The sequence below is a fragment of the Symphodus melops genome (assembly GCF_947650265.1).
Source record: "Symphodus melops genome assembly, chromosome: 4".
Taxonomy (NCBI): Eukaryota; Metazoa; Chordata; class Actinopteri; order Labriformes; family Labridae; genus Symphodus; species Symphodus melops.
In genome coordinates, this window is record NC_136694.1 from 3,344,437 (window position 1) to 3,359,370 (window position 14,934).

The window sequence follows — 14,934 nt, forward strand, 5'->3', positions numbered from 1 at the left end:
TGGGGGGGGGGCGTGAGCTGATCCTGTGCCGTCATTGGCTGAGAGGCGGGGTACATCCTGGACTGTTCGTCAGTCCATCACAGGGTGGAGAGATACAGACGAGCAGATAAATTAGATTCACCACCTAACCAGCATGTCAGACATACACGGCGAGAACAGTACACTGTGCCACTTCTTCAGGCAGGAGTAAACGAACAAAGCTTCAGCCATGATTGATTTTAATCAGTTTTATTGTCATCACCGAATTGATCAGACAGAGAAATATAGAGTCAGAATATATTTTGGCTTTTGTTTTCAACAAATCCAATGCATGGCTTTCTCTTAAATCCATGTTAAAATTCACAAATACATCAACCAATAATAAATAAATTATTTTTAACATTGGCAAATAAATAGTTAAATAAATTAATAAATACGCAAATTCATCATTTAACGAATAAGAAAGGTTTGAGGTAAATTAAGAGCTAGTTATAGGCATAGAAAAAAACACTGGCATTTAAATTATTGCAATTCAATTTATAAAAACGATATAAAATATTTCACATACTGGCTTTTATGGGTTTCATACATGATGATTCCTGAATAATTTAAAGTGAGGTTATTGCTTATTAAAAGGCAGGATTAGGATGCATGCATGTGACAAGCCTGAGGAAGAGAAGACACGTTTTCTCTGACTTCAATGTTTGAATTATGAAAAAGTGTGTAAATAAAAAAAGCGACAGAGAGATCATCAGTCCTCAGAGCTGAAGTCGTCGTCTGCTTGGTGCCCTTTGAAGCAGGCCGACTCGTAGTGCTTGTTCAGGTAGGACTTGAGGGCGAAGGTTTTGTTGCAGCGTTTGCAGGAGTAGTGCTTGAAGGCCGAGTGCGTCTGCATGTGGGCGCGCAGGTTGGAGCGGTCGGCGAACGCTTTCCCGCAGTGGGCGCAGGCGAACGGTTTCTCCCCGGTGTGGGACCTCATGTGGCCCTGCAGGAGCCAGGGCCGACTGAAGGCCTTCCCACACACCGTGCACTCGTGCTTCAGGTTGTGGGTCAGCATGTGCATGGCCAGCGCCGGCATGGACACGTACACTTTGTGGCATGACGGGCACTTCCTGGCCTGCTGGCTGTCCAGGCTGCGGTGAGTCTGCTTGTGTCTGCTCAGATTGGATGACGTCGCGTACGACTTGCCGCACTCGCCGCACATGTGGCGCCCTTTGGATGTCCCTTTGGCCGGGCTGCTGTCTGCTGACTCCACATCCTCGCTGCTGTCCGATTGGCTGCCAGCTTTCCAGGGTAACCTCTTGTTGGACCGCCGGCGAGAGCGCCCATCCGAAACGAGGAAGGCGTTGATGCCGCACGACTCTAACTCGTGCCCGCTGATGTCTGTCTCGGCCGTGCCGCTGGAGACGGGGCTGTCTGGATGCTCCATGTCGTGGTCGGAGAACTCTTCGCCCGCGCTCCCACCTGGGGAGTACAGGGGGTCTGTGGAGAGCCCGGTCTGCCCATGGCCTGACTCCTTTGCACTCGCCAACACGGAGGGGATTATGTAATCATGGATGTAGCCTAGAAAAGGTCAAAACAAATAAAAATCAGTTTCATTGGTCGTTCGTAACACTTTTTATACTAACAGTGACAGGAACTCCCCTGCAGATGAGGCAGTGATTTTTTATCTTTCTGCTAAACCTTTTCTGTTATCTCGACTGTGAAACTTTGGAGTGGAAAATGTCTTCTTCTGTCTGGATGCTGTGATCCCTTCACCCAACCAAGAGTCAGTCTTCTAGGTTTGTTTTTGGTTTTCGAGTCATTAACTCAGACCTTTTTTTTAAGCTCCTATAATCACAAAAGTGTTTTCACCATGTTGAGACATGTAGAATTAAGACAATTTTTTTTTTAAAAAGGCCAAGACTGAGTCGAAAAGGTTACACACAAATCATTTTCAATTTGTCCACCAGAAATAAGAGTGAGGGTCTTTGTCCACTTGACGGACAAAGAAAAACCTAAAGAGCGATTTTTACAGGAGTTTTCCTCCATCTACCACTTCTTCACAGCTGGTTAGGAAGTTGTTGTTGTTGTTGTTGTTGAATTACCATCCCAAACCGACGTGCCTTTTTTTCCTCATTTTTGGGGGGGAGAAACTTTGCAATCTGAGCAAAGTTTATTTAGATCATCCGTCATGGATAAAAAAACAAATGTAGATGCCAAACAAGCAGAAAGTGTAAGTTTCCTGAATTAGTTTTACAGTTCAGTCATGTAGGATCAAGGCCACTGTAGCACCTAGCTAAAGGTTCATATGTGTAACTTTAAGAGCAACAATCAACAATTGTTTCTGTAATTCATCTATCAGCTGATTATCTTATTTTTCATCAAGTAATCTGTCAGTAAATAAAACATGTTGAAAAAGGAAAAAACGTCACCGATCCCAAAGTGACTCTCTTAAATCGCCTCCTGTTTAAAACAATCGAGACTCTTCATTTCCAAAATGGTACAAAGCAGCAAATCTAATCTTTAAATATCACAAAAATCATTCATCAATATCAAAAAACATCAATGCAATGTATTGATCAGTGGTTTTAGCTTTAGCTCTGTTGTTTTAGTACCTGATATTTTAGTTTCTCAGTTGTTTCTGTTTTCTATTAAAGTAATGGAACACCACATGATGGTCTCAGTAACCTTTGAGGAAAAGTGCCCTCTAATCAATATGAAACCTATACCGGAAGCTATTTGTAAGTGCCAGGTTCAGCAAGCTTCGGGGATGAAATATTAATGAGTCTTTGGTGCACAGTTCTGCCCCTGATCAATACATCAACTGGCTCCAACAAGTGCTACCATAAGAGAAAAACCCCCCCCCGACTCAAACACACAATATGCTGACGGAGACAAAACAGCTCTGAATCCACCTGTCGCACCGGCAGAAAGCATCACATCTGACCGTGTGACGGGGTGCGAGAGGGGAGGGGTGATCAAAACAGAGCGTCTCAGCAGCGAAATCCCCTCAATCACTAAATCATTTTAATCAGATCATTCCCCATCTGTGCCCTTTTTCAGAGCATGCATGAGGAAAGTGAGGCGGAGATTGAGTGACAGGTGGGGGACTGCGATTTGGCAACAAACGAAAAAAAAAAAGGGAGGGGGGGTGTGGGGGGGGGGCTTGGCGGAGGGTTTCTGTCTGATCTTAAGAGCAGTCAATGGTATATTGAGCCCCTCCTCTACCACCCCATACACCCCACACACGCACACACACACACACACACACACACACACACACACACACACACACACACACGGAACACAAAGGGAAGCAGACAGCTGGCATCCTAAATCTGGGGGACAAATTATTCAACTCGAACACAAGATCTGTGATGCTGCTGGTGGTTTTTAAAGGGGGAAGGGGGGGGGGTCTACTCAAAGCACACATTTCTTTGGATGTTTCTCAAAGCCACACACACACACACACACACACACACACACACATTGTTCGTATTGCTGCCCTTCTCTCCCCTCCAGCCTGTGTAGAAATCCTGAGGATGAAACCCTACTGTCTGCCACTGTACTGCTCATGTTTCACTTTATTGAATTACCTGCAGCACTCTCTATTTTCCAGTCAATACCCATCCTCTAAAAACCCTGTTCCATCACCTCTCCCTTCTCCACGTATGGATTGTGTTGCTGCAATCCTACTCCCTGTGGCTATCTAACATCCTGCAGGATCAGATGGAAGAGAGATGCAGAGATGAACGAGTTGGGGGGGTGGAAGGGGAGGGGTGGAGGGAGGGAGCGGGGGGGGGGGGGGGGGGGGGGGGGGGGGGCTTGGATGATAAGAGGAAAGACTCAAGGGCAACTGCACCATCTAAGGACAACACAGTCCCATGTGGCGATCTGCTTTCTCACGACTTTCTCTCCTCCTTTCTAGTTGGACCTGACAAAAGATTGCATCAGATTTCGTGCCTCACGCCCCCCGTGTACGCACGTATATCTCATCATTCATGTACACAATAGTATTAAAGCCAAGGGCCGCTGTGTGATCTGGTTTGAGTGTTAAGCAGATTGAGCCGGCGTGACCTGAATACTATTTAGCATCCGCCGAGTTACAAAACAAAAGTCCTGAGGCGTACAGAAGGGGGGGCATGCGATGGCTGCGGGGGATTTTAGGGGTTTTCCACGAGCGATTAGATAGCAGAGACAACATCAACAACAACATCAACACTGCTGCTGCATGAATGCACGTCTGTTGATTTGATCTCGAAAAAAAAGACCACGTGGATCATCGTCGTAATGAAGCTGAAATCAGCAGAAATTAATCGAAAAGTTGAAGCTTAACTTACCGTTTTCGCTCAAACGCACCGCCAAGTTGGTGGCCGACTCAGTGATGGCATGTGTCACACTGTACGAGTCGTCCCACTGCTGCTGCTGCTGCTGCTGCTGCTGCTGATGGTAGTAGCTGGAAGATGAAAAGTCGTGAACCTTCGGCTGCTTCACTAAAAAAGAGCGTGGCATTTTGTTCACCCTGATGACAAACTGATGCTAGAGCCACATAGAAAGATGTCAACAGCCTTCCAGGAGGGCCTTCTTGGATGGGCCAAACAACAGAGGGGATGGAGAAGAAGAAGAAGAAGAAGAAGAAGAAAAAAAGGTTTAAAAAAATCCTGGTGATGGTTTCAAGCTGGAGAGGAAGAGGAAGAGAAGATGTAGTGAAAGCAGCAGAGAGAAGAGAGAAAGCAGAGGACAGTGAGGATGAAGGGGAAGATGGAAACAGAGGCAGAGAGAGAGAGTGAGAGAGAGAGAGAGAGAGAGAGATGTCTGGTCTAGCTGAGCTCAGCACTACTGCAGCCTTTTATATGTGGGGCACGAGCCCCAAAGATCAGGTGGTGCGTTGGTAGAGGGAGCTGCTTAGCATTAATCCATCAAACATCCCCGGGGACACACATCAAATTACCACGAGCCGTCTGTGCTTCTCCATGCACATGCTGCACACACACACACACACACACACACACACACACACACATGCACACACAGCAGTCAGAAACCTCCTCCTCCTCCTCCTCCTCCCACATCCTCCTCCTCCTCCTCCTCCTGCTTTCACCCCTCCGTCTCCCCTCTCCCAGGGAAGGAAAGCAGACAATAGTGGTGCAGAAGCACGTGGGTGACACTACACACAACATCTTGTCCTCTATTGTCTTTCAATGAAGTGAGCTAACACAATTTATTCTACCTGCCCACCCCCCCCACCCCCCCAAAAAAAGCACACCCAACCCTCCTTACACCAACTCCTTCACCTCTGATATCATCATTAATGCAAAGAAAAACAAAACGCTGACATGAATGGTGCAGTGTTCATGTTCATCAGATTAAGGTCATGAAGCTGTTCATACTGTACATGAATCTGCAGGATGGTTCGGTTTGTCGCTCAGCGTGACGAGTTCATCTTCGACTGTCAGGCGATACTGAGGCTGCTGGACTCTAACCCTCACATTCACAAACATCTGCATTTCATTCGCTCATGAGAAACATTTCCTCTCTTCTGTTTTTGCCATCGCTCAGAGGGTTTAAATATTTGCTTTCCTGCTTTTCTAATATTTTTTTTAGTACATGGATTAGGGGCGCAGGAAGCCTTGGTGTACGAAGGGGGCAAGCCCACCTTGACTCCGACCCGTGGTTCCCTTTCCTGCACGTCATTGCCCCACTCTCTCAGGTTTCTGACTCTTTCTGCTGTCCTATCTCTAAATAAAAGCAAAAGAAAAAGAAATAAATCACCTGTACGTACTTGTGTCTGCATTACGGTCACTTGTGTCAAATGTTAGCAGCAGGTGTGGAAACAAGAAATGAACATGTGTCTTGTACATGCAATCTTTGAATTTCACAGGACTTTAACAACGATGTTGTTTATGTTTTTTATCAGCTGTTTCAAAAAGCTCTTTATTTATTACACTTTTTTCTTACCATTACAAAAGAACGGTGATCCTTTTGTTCCTTTTAATGTTTTTCATGCTTCCAGTTTTAAAAAGCAAAAAAATGAAGACGGCGTTTTGGAAAAAAACTGAGAAGCCAAACGACAGAAAAGCACCGAATGACTTCTGTCGTTCTTTCCAGGAACATGGAAAAGAAATTACAAGACTCTCAAATGAAGTATTTTAAAAACTCATTTTTCTACTACCCATATAAAGTCTGATATATAAAACTAAATATGAACAGAATAATGTTGAAATGTTTCTTTTTGGAGAGGATACTGGGACCCTTTCCTTCTCAACATGTCTTTATGTTTTTGTTCCATGTGTGTTGATAACGTGAAAGGATCAATAAAGGAGGAATGAACCAAAACAGATCTAACTGAAGACACAGTGCTAATAAAGCTAAGCTCACTGTTAGCGCTGCAGCGTGCATGTTTAACCCTCTCCTCCCCTGCATGTCTCTGGCAGGTTTATGTCTCTCTAAAGCCCCCCCCCCCTCTCTCCATGGTACCATATAACCCTCATCGGAATAAAAAAGGCCATCCTCTGTGACTTCCGGTCCGTGGACTGTGACGGGCCGACCTCCGGGTGCCTGCGGGGTCACGGGGTTAAGTTCTGGTTGGCTACAGAGAGACGACAGCAGCTTAAACGCAGCGGCCTGCAGAGCTCCGTCACAGATGGCTCTGTGAGGTCCACTGCAGTTTGCTTGGATAATAAAATAAGATATATTTAATCTCACAGACAGATGTTGACGGGGGGTTGATTCAGTCGCTCTGGCAGCAACATGTTTACAGAAGAGATGACGTGAGAGAAGCCCAAAGGTGCGGACAGTTATTTCTTATATTCAGACCAAAACCATGAATGAGGGGAGGTTTAAAAAAGCCTGATACGTCCTCTATATCCTGTTTGTATGAGAACGCCAATGTTGGACACAAGCTATTAAAATACATGGATAAGGAAGCACCAGCAGCCGGGTGGTTTTTGCACGCACCACATGTGGAGGCTGAAGTCCTCCAAACGGGCGAGCCGGGTTTGATTCCTGCCTGAGGCTGCTTTCTCCACCTCTGATGTCCACCTATCCACTGTCCTGTCTCTACCATAAAGGCATGAAAACAACAACAACACATCAAATTGCCGTGCTGTTGCAGTGTGTGATATATTCAGGTATGTCACAGTGAACTGTATTTATTTTGACTACCAGATGAAAATGTTCTGCTGCCCCTACATTTGATCAGAAGTGGATTTATCTGCTGCTCATATCTCACACATGAAGTCGAGTCACACAGTCTGTGAGAAACACAAGCAGAGAGGTGATAAACGTTTGAACAAGCTCATGGTGCTGGATGATTCTCTCCTCATCTAGCTTCAGGACCAACCACCACTTCCTTCATCACGACCCACATTTCCAAAAACAACCACAATACAACCAATCAGATTTATGGAAGGAAGAACGGTGCAGTTTGGACCTCACCCAAAGAGGCTAAAAACAAACCTCATTCTGCGGCACGCTGAAAACCTTGAGAACCTCTGAGCTAAACAACTTTCTTAGCATGGAAAAACCCAGAAGTGATGCACACGTCATGATGGTGAGAATTTGTATTGCAAAAACAAAAGAATAAGTAAAAGACAAAGAGAAGTCAGGAACTCAAAACTTGTGCACTTTAAAGCGCTGGAAAAAGTGTTTCTCAAAAAAAAAAAGTTTTAAAATGCATAATTTCTGATCTGACAGGACATATGGCTTCACTTGAGTGAGTATGTGAGGGCAGTATTTCTTAAGAATGACACATTATCTGCCAAAGAGACCAAGAAGATGTCACAAGCAAATATAAGAAACAAAAGAGCGCAGCCGTGCAGGAAACACTCGTCTGGTGCAGAAGCCCTCAGTCGGCACACACTCACTTTGTGAATTTCCGTTGTTTTCTTGAGACCTTGAACTATTTAGGTCATTATTTGTATCTAGATCACTGTGAAAATGCCTGAAGTTAACTTTTAATCACGGGGAGACTGAAGAGAATAAATAGTATGGAAGGTCGCGTTGGGCTTCCACGTCATACAAGGTGTAGTTGGAAGATTACGTTTCTCGATTTGTTTGAAGATTTGCTGAAATGTATCATCAGAAGCTGCTGCGACGGTCATGAAGTAAGTGTACACATCCTGAAACTCAGAGAAAATAATGTAGTGCTTTGAAAGGGGGCAGAGGCTGGTTTTCCTGCTGGAGAAATCTGGTCATTGCTGCTCTTGTGTGTTTTTGCGATTGCCGCCTGCTGAGTCTGATTAAATGCATGTTAAGTAGCTCGGCACCCCGAGACCGTCTATCTGAGCCTGTTGAGCGGTGATAAGTGAGATAATTTGTGTTAATCACATCCAGTCATTGGAGAGCCATCTGAAAAACAAACCCAGGTCCTTTTCACTGAGGCATCTTTTCAGCACCTCCACAGAAATCTCCCACTCTGCCATCTGACAGCGAGGCAGCTGCACGCCGCTGAATGAGAGTGATTGTCTCTTTTCTTTTAATCAGCATTTAGTGAGTGCGAAAACGGAGAATTTCCCCTCTTCACTCTGCAGGCTGTCTTTTTAAAAAGGTTGATTGTGGTTTAGCTTGAGAGAGAGAGAGAGAGAGAGACTTATGATTTATGTCCCAACACATTTCATTGCCCCCCCCCACCTTTTTTTCTGAACCAACCAGCTTTGTGCAAATGGTGTTAGGAAGGCTCCACTGAGGTTTGTCTGGCACACTTCTACGCAGAAGCAAATAACAAAACACCTCAAGGCAATTTGGAAGCGACTGGTTAAAGTCTCGCACAATCGGCCCTGTCTGCACCGTGTCACCTGGAGTGGAGAGGCGGGAGGAGAGGTCAGAGGAGGAGATGAGGGGGAGAAAAAAAAAAACCACACAGGCCAAGCCGTCAGGTGAGGTGACTGACAGGGGAGAGAACAGGGTAATGCTGAGGAGGAGGCTGGAGAGGATGCCAAAAAAAAGGGGGGAGGAGGCGTTGTACAAGTGCATTTTAATCTAGTCAGACCTCAATCCTGATAAAAGGAATCTGTCCATCTCTCTCCCCTCCATTCTCAGGGTCATCAATCACACGTGTCACTGGCCTCTGCTCGGGAGGATGCCGGGGTCTCTCGGGAGAAGCAAAGAAAAAGAGCTACAGATGCCATCCAAAATGGAAAAAAAAAAACTAAGTGATGAAGTGGAAATATTGTGAGAAGGATGAAGGCTGTGACGCTGTGGAAACAACAGATGGGTTATATTTAGGAGAAATATTCTTCAGGTTTTAAAAGGGCCGTCCTTCAACAACAGAGCATGAACCGACCCGTGACGTCTTTATGGAAATGAGTCCAGGCGTAATAAGTCCAGCTGTAATCTCCACAAACAGATATCTGCCTGTGACTGCAGAATCGGATAACAAGGTCTGAGGAGCACAGACGAGTCGCGTGTCGTCTGGTGTGAAACTATCAGCGTGCGTGGCTGAAACACGAGCGGCTCTCATCGCAGGAAAAGCTTTTTAGGAATCATTATGGAATCCATTTGTTTGTCTCGGGAAGCTGGAGTCGGACTGAGGGAAAGAAAGAGGCAGACGCAGCTGTGCAGCACACTTCAAACACGCTGATTTACTGATTCAGAGAAACGTTAATGAGGTCTGAAAACAAAGGACCGATAAAAACACAACACCATCGTTTAAGACAGATCTGGAACTTAAAATGTTATCAACAGGGGGGCTGAGTGGTTCACTCAGTGCTCGTGTGTGTCATTGACACAGGCTGCAGTCCTCGAAGCAGGCGACCCGGGTTTGAATCCGACCTGTAGCTCCTTTCCTGCATTCTGTTCTCCACTCTCTCGCTCTCTCTCTCTCTCTCTCTCTCGCCCCAATTTCCAGCTCTATCCACTCTCCTTGGACACAACAGGCCAAAGCTGAATACAGTAACGTTGCACATAACAGACGCAGAAACATTTCCAGACTGATGCACGGCTGGTAGAAACCTGTGTGCACATATCTCAGTCAAATCTGAGACGTCACATCGTCGACTCAACCAAATTTTAAATAAACAAATGTTTCCTCTGATGAGTATCAGCCATGCAGATATGTGACATCCAACTCTAAGACATTAAACACAAACAGTTCATGGACTCATCTTCGGTGGTCACTGTGTTGGAAGTGTCTTTATAGTCAAGGACTTTCCCTTGCCTTGTTGAGAACACGTTTGTACTCTGCTGCCGTCAGTAAAAAATGATCCTGCAGCACTGTGGTTTGAATACGCTGGTTTATCACCTCGCAGTCTCTGTCCTGGTGTCCTTGGCTCCTGGTATTGACAGAGACCTGCACCTGAATTTGCTTCTCCTCGCCCGCTCGTCTTGGACTCTGCCCTGCCAATAATACTGCATCTAGCTGGCCGAGGGCCGACGTGGTCTGTTCAATACACAATCAACTGATGGTGTCAGTGGGGGTGACATTGTCTCTACAAGTGTCATTCGCTGGCCTTGAGAGCACTTACACTAAATGGCTCTTCGCCAAATAGCCCTTCAGCGGAGGCTGGTTCAATTGCACTGTTAAAAGAAGAATTACCTGCCGCCGGGCCCCCAAATGGGAGCTCTTGTCTGATAAAGGACACCAGGAATCATTTAGGCTAATGTCTGCACATTAAAGGAGCTTGTTCTGCTGAAGATGTAAAGAGCGAAATCACCACATCTGCATGAACAAGGGATGGAGTAAAGCGCTGTCGATCTGTCTTAATTGAGAGGCACGTGGCAAGAAAAGTGTGTGTGTGAGGCTTACAGGGGGGCGAGAGAGAAGTTTCAGCCGGTTCCAGCTGTAATGCGACAACAGACTGCCTGCTTCTTGTTGGAAAAGGTGGGGTCGGGGAAATGCGGGCCTCTCACCCTCACATAGCCTTTGTCTCCTGGCCATCTGCTGGGATTTCATAATGGTGCTGAGGGTGAGAGTGTGGGTGTGTGAGGGAGGGGGGCGGAGGCCTGGATAGGAGGACAGGGGGGGGGGGAGTTTGCATTCCGTCACCTTACAACCATCCGAGCTGCAGAGCGCAGGCAGGCCGGGGCCACAGGAGGCTGCAGACGCTCTGTCACATGGGGGGGGGGGGAATTTACAGCCTCCGTGACCCCACTCAGAGAACTCTCCATTTCCCAAACACTCACTCTGTTTTATTGCTCGTTTCGTCGAGGAGCAGCGAAAGGATATTAATGCAAACACTACGAGGCGGTGATTTAAAAATCGACCTGCTGGGTTTCAGAGAGCCGGGGGAGAGAATTTGAAGTTGTGCGGAAAAAGAACAAAACATCAGTGCTCACGAAGAGAGTTGATTATTTTTATCAAGCTAAAAAAAAAAAAAAATGTCCAAAAACATCTTACGGAATTTTTTTTTTAAAAAGCAGGTACATCATTACGTACAGGGTGTTGGAAAAGTAAAAAGATAACAGGAGCTGCTCCAAATCCCAATGATCTCGTCAAGAACGTCACAGCAGCTTCTGGCGTGCGCACTCAGTCTCCCTTCTACTTCACGTGTGCACTTTGGAGACAAAGTGACTCCCGGCTGGGTGAGGTCTATCGATTGAACTTTTACATTCTTGCGCCAGAAAAATAAAAGTTGCAGCGAGTAGGTGAAGACGCAACGTTTCAGTACAATTTGTTTCACTTCTTTCAAAATCCAACTTCCAACCGCGCGCCCTGGTTTGTCCTGAAAGAGTCAGAACTTCAATGCATGCTTTGTTGCAACACGAGATCTACCTGCAGGCAAACGCACCTGACTCCATCTTTACACAGATTTACAGACATTTTGAATAACAAGGACACAGCATGAAGCCCGTTCTCCTGTAGCATACGAACAGCTTTACATGGAGACATCAGTCTGACGCCACTCCACGGAGCTGAATGACCAGCTTTACTTTGTGCATAATTCTTTATTCATCTTTTACACATTTATTGAAACTGTGCTGCTTGATCTCCTGACAAGTTCCCAACATTTTCAGGACTTTACCCGTCTTTTTATTTCTCTGTCAGACTCTTAGCTGAATAGCAGCGTGACGTTTGGGGGAGCTGATGAGTGAATAAATCAGGGAATATTCAGGAGAATTCGTGGCACTGTTTAGAGAGACGTCACGCTATCAACCATCAAGCTCTGGGATTGTCATGCACCGAGACATTGCTGCTTTCTATGTTTAAGTTTGAGATGGAGGCAAAAACTATGACGACCGTGTTGGACGCTGTTGCTTTGTCCGCCCTTTCCGGTCGTCCTGTTTCCGTCGCGTCCTGCCTCCTGAGACGCCCTGTGAACACGCGAGTCAAAAAGAATTCAAATCCATCCTCCCTGCTCTCACACCTGTACAAAGTACAAAAGTGTTTCGCACTCCCTGAAGAGGTTTATTGATGACATCAGATTCCAAATGGTTAATGAAACTGAGAGCAGCATGCATCATCATCATCGTAATCCGCTGAGCTGGTTAGACGGGTTCAGCAGGCCGTCACTTCACGGTCATCTACAGTAAAACCTGTGTGACGGGAAGAGACACGCCTGCGTCACTGTGACAGACACCTAACAACCAGACTGACCGAAGGAAGACTAAGGAAGAAAAACACACAATATATATCGCACTCAGCTTTATTAAAAAGGGTTGACATTACATTTTCCCGAAGGTCATGTTGTTGTTGTTGTTTTTGTTTCTACAGTCATATAATGCCTTTAATACTTTTAAATTCATAAACTCAGGAATATCTTGTCAAACATTTTAATGTCATCCAAAGTCTAGATTTGTTTTTAGAGCAGGATTTCATTTCAGCCAATTAATGTGAGTATTAAAACCATGTGCTCACCATAAAAAATGCAAATCACCACTGAGGGAAAATCTGTCTCATTTTGCTAATTGGCACACCCGGCATGGGTCTGTGTGTGTGTGTGTGTGTGTGTGTGTGTGTGTGTGTGTGTGTGTGTGTGTGTGCGTGTGTGCGTGCGTGTGTGCGCGTGTGAATGGGAGAGAGTGAAAGGAGAGAGTGGTATTGACCTCGCGAGCAGATGGGCTCCTGCTCACTGCACTGCTGAGTCCTCGACACACACCGGGTCGTGCAGGAGAATGGATGTGGGAGTGTGTGTGTCAGCGACCATCTGACACCTCCGACAACTGGTCTACTACACACACACACACACACACACACACACACAGACACACACACAACCTGCCCCTCCCGTGCTTTACATGTGAATGTAACAAATGGAGTGCAATCCAGCCAATGGAGTTAATTATCAAGATGGTGTGTGAATGAAGATTTCTCAGGTGAAAATTAGAGATGTTGACGGCACACAGCCCACAGGTGTTTATCAAATAATGCAATGTGAGAATTCATCTAATGCTCCTCCTCAAAGTTTGGTCCAGATGACCTCAAATGACCCTTCTCTTCTAATTCTGCCTCATCAGACTGAATCTGTGCAGGAAAGGACTGATCCAGTTTCTGGACTCTGGGAGAGAGGAAAGCGAGGGTAACTCGTGAGGATGCTTCGTCACTGACTCATACTGTAAGCTTCTTTCACAATCACAACACTCCTGTACATGTCCGCCGCTGAACGAGACAACACAAAGGTCCCGAAGAGGAAAAAACATTAACGAGATTAACAGAGCCATCTCCTCTTCAGAGAAAAGTCTCCTCTTCAGAGAAAAGTCTTTATACTACGATTTTAGGAAACAGAGCAGATTCATGTCTGAACCATTCCCAGAAAGAGAGAGAGAGAGAGTGAGTGTGTGTGTGTTTGTGTGTGTGTGTGTGTGTGTGTGTGTGTGTGTGTGTGTGTGTGTGTGTGTGTCAGCCTCGTCTGTGGTCAATGATGATGAAGACAAAACACAGCCATCCTTACAGATGACTCCTCCTCATCATCCTGCTTGAAAGCAAATGGAGGCTCAGCAGTGTGTGCTCGCTGTGTGAACGGGCATGTCCGGACAGGATCCGGGCCTTGGACAAAAGCACCAGTGTTTTAGTGTTTCTGGACTTCAGGATACTTCAGGCTGACGTGAGGTCCGATGCTGCTGTGCTGATGACTGCGCTGGTGTTACCTTCATGTTTGATATTTAGGATTTAAAGTCTGCACAGGACAGTTCACATCGACGCTCCCCAGACACTTCTTCTTCACCTCAACTACTTCTTTTATTTTCTCTCTGTGCAAACCTTCAAGATAACACAGTTAACCACTGGCTCCATTGTTTATGTAATCTTCATTATCTCCTGTCGTATGTGATGTGCCATTATTTATATAGCCTGCAGTGGTCATGCTTGAGATTATAGAGAGGGATATCTGTTAAACTTGGCGATGTTATCCTGTTTTCAGAATCAGACAGGATATTAAACCCTTGTAGTCTGAGCCGGGCTTATCCTTTAACACCGTTTTTTTTTTTTTTTTTAACTTATTCCCTCAACCTAACAACACACTCTTTAGCACGACGGCTACATCGGACCAATTCTTGATCAATAAAGTGTCTCTGATTCTGAGGAAACAGGAAGAGTCATTTTCACTTTCATTTTTCGTCAGACGCGAGACCTCACTACAAGAAATGTTATTAGCTTGTGACTAAGAAGCACATCAGGGATGTCTGTGGAGACATGGTGGTACCTGCTGAAATCCTTTTAGAGCCTCACACCACATAGAACTGGTCGTAGTAGAAGTACAGAAAGTCTTACCGGCTGTGTTTCTCTGGTCTTGAGTTTCCTGGTTACGAGCCTTGTCCTGGTTTTGATCATATTCAGGGTTTGGTTTATTTCAATAATACATCCAGTCTTCATGTTACAACAAGTTTTAGTTTTTGTAGTTATTCTGAGTAAAGATATGACTCGCATATTTGTGCCCGGAGATTTTTGTAAACGGGTAAAATTGTCAGCAGGAAAAGAATAGGCAATATGTTGGTAATTATATGTTTTATATAAAGTTAAGTATTTTATTGAGGGGAACAAACAACTACACAAAGAATACATGATTAAAGGTGTTAAGTGGAGGCTTTGCGTCATTCTTC

General features: G+C 45.5%; 1 protein-coding gene across 1 annotated transcript; it reads right to left on the bottom strand.

Moving 5' to 3' along the window:
• Positions 1 to 244: 244 nt before the first annotated feature.
• On the bottom strand, positions 245 to 4,982 carry LOC306822492 (transcriptional repressor scratch 1-like). The gene is made up of 2 exons (XM_079341574.1): positions 4,302 to 4,982; positions 245 to 1,542 (listed from the first exon to the last, which is right to left on the bottom strand). Exons 1-2 carry the CDS (start codon positions 4,471 to 4,473, stop codon positions 731 to 733), a joined length of 984 nt encoding a protein of 327 aa, XP_079197700.1. The 5' UTR covers positions 4,474 to 4,982; the 3' UTR covers positions 245 to 730.
• Between the last annotated feature and the right edge of the window lie 9,952 nt (positions 4,983 to 14,934).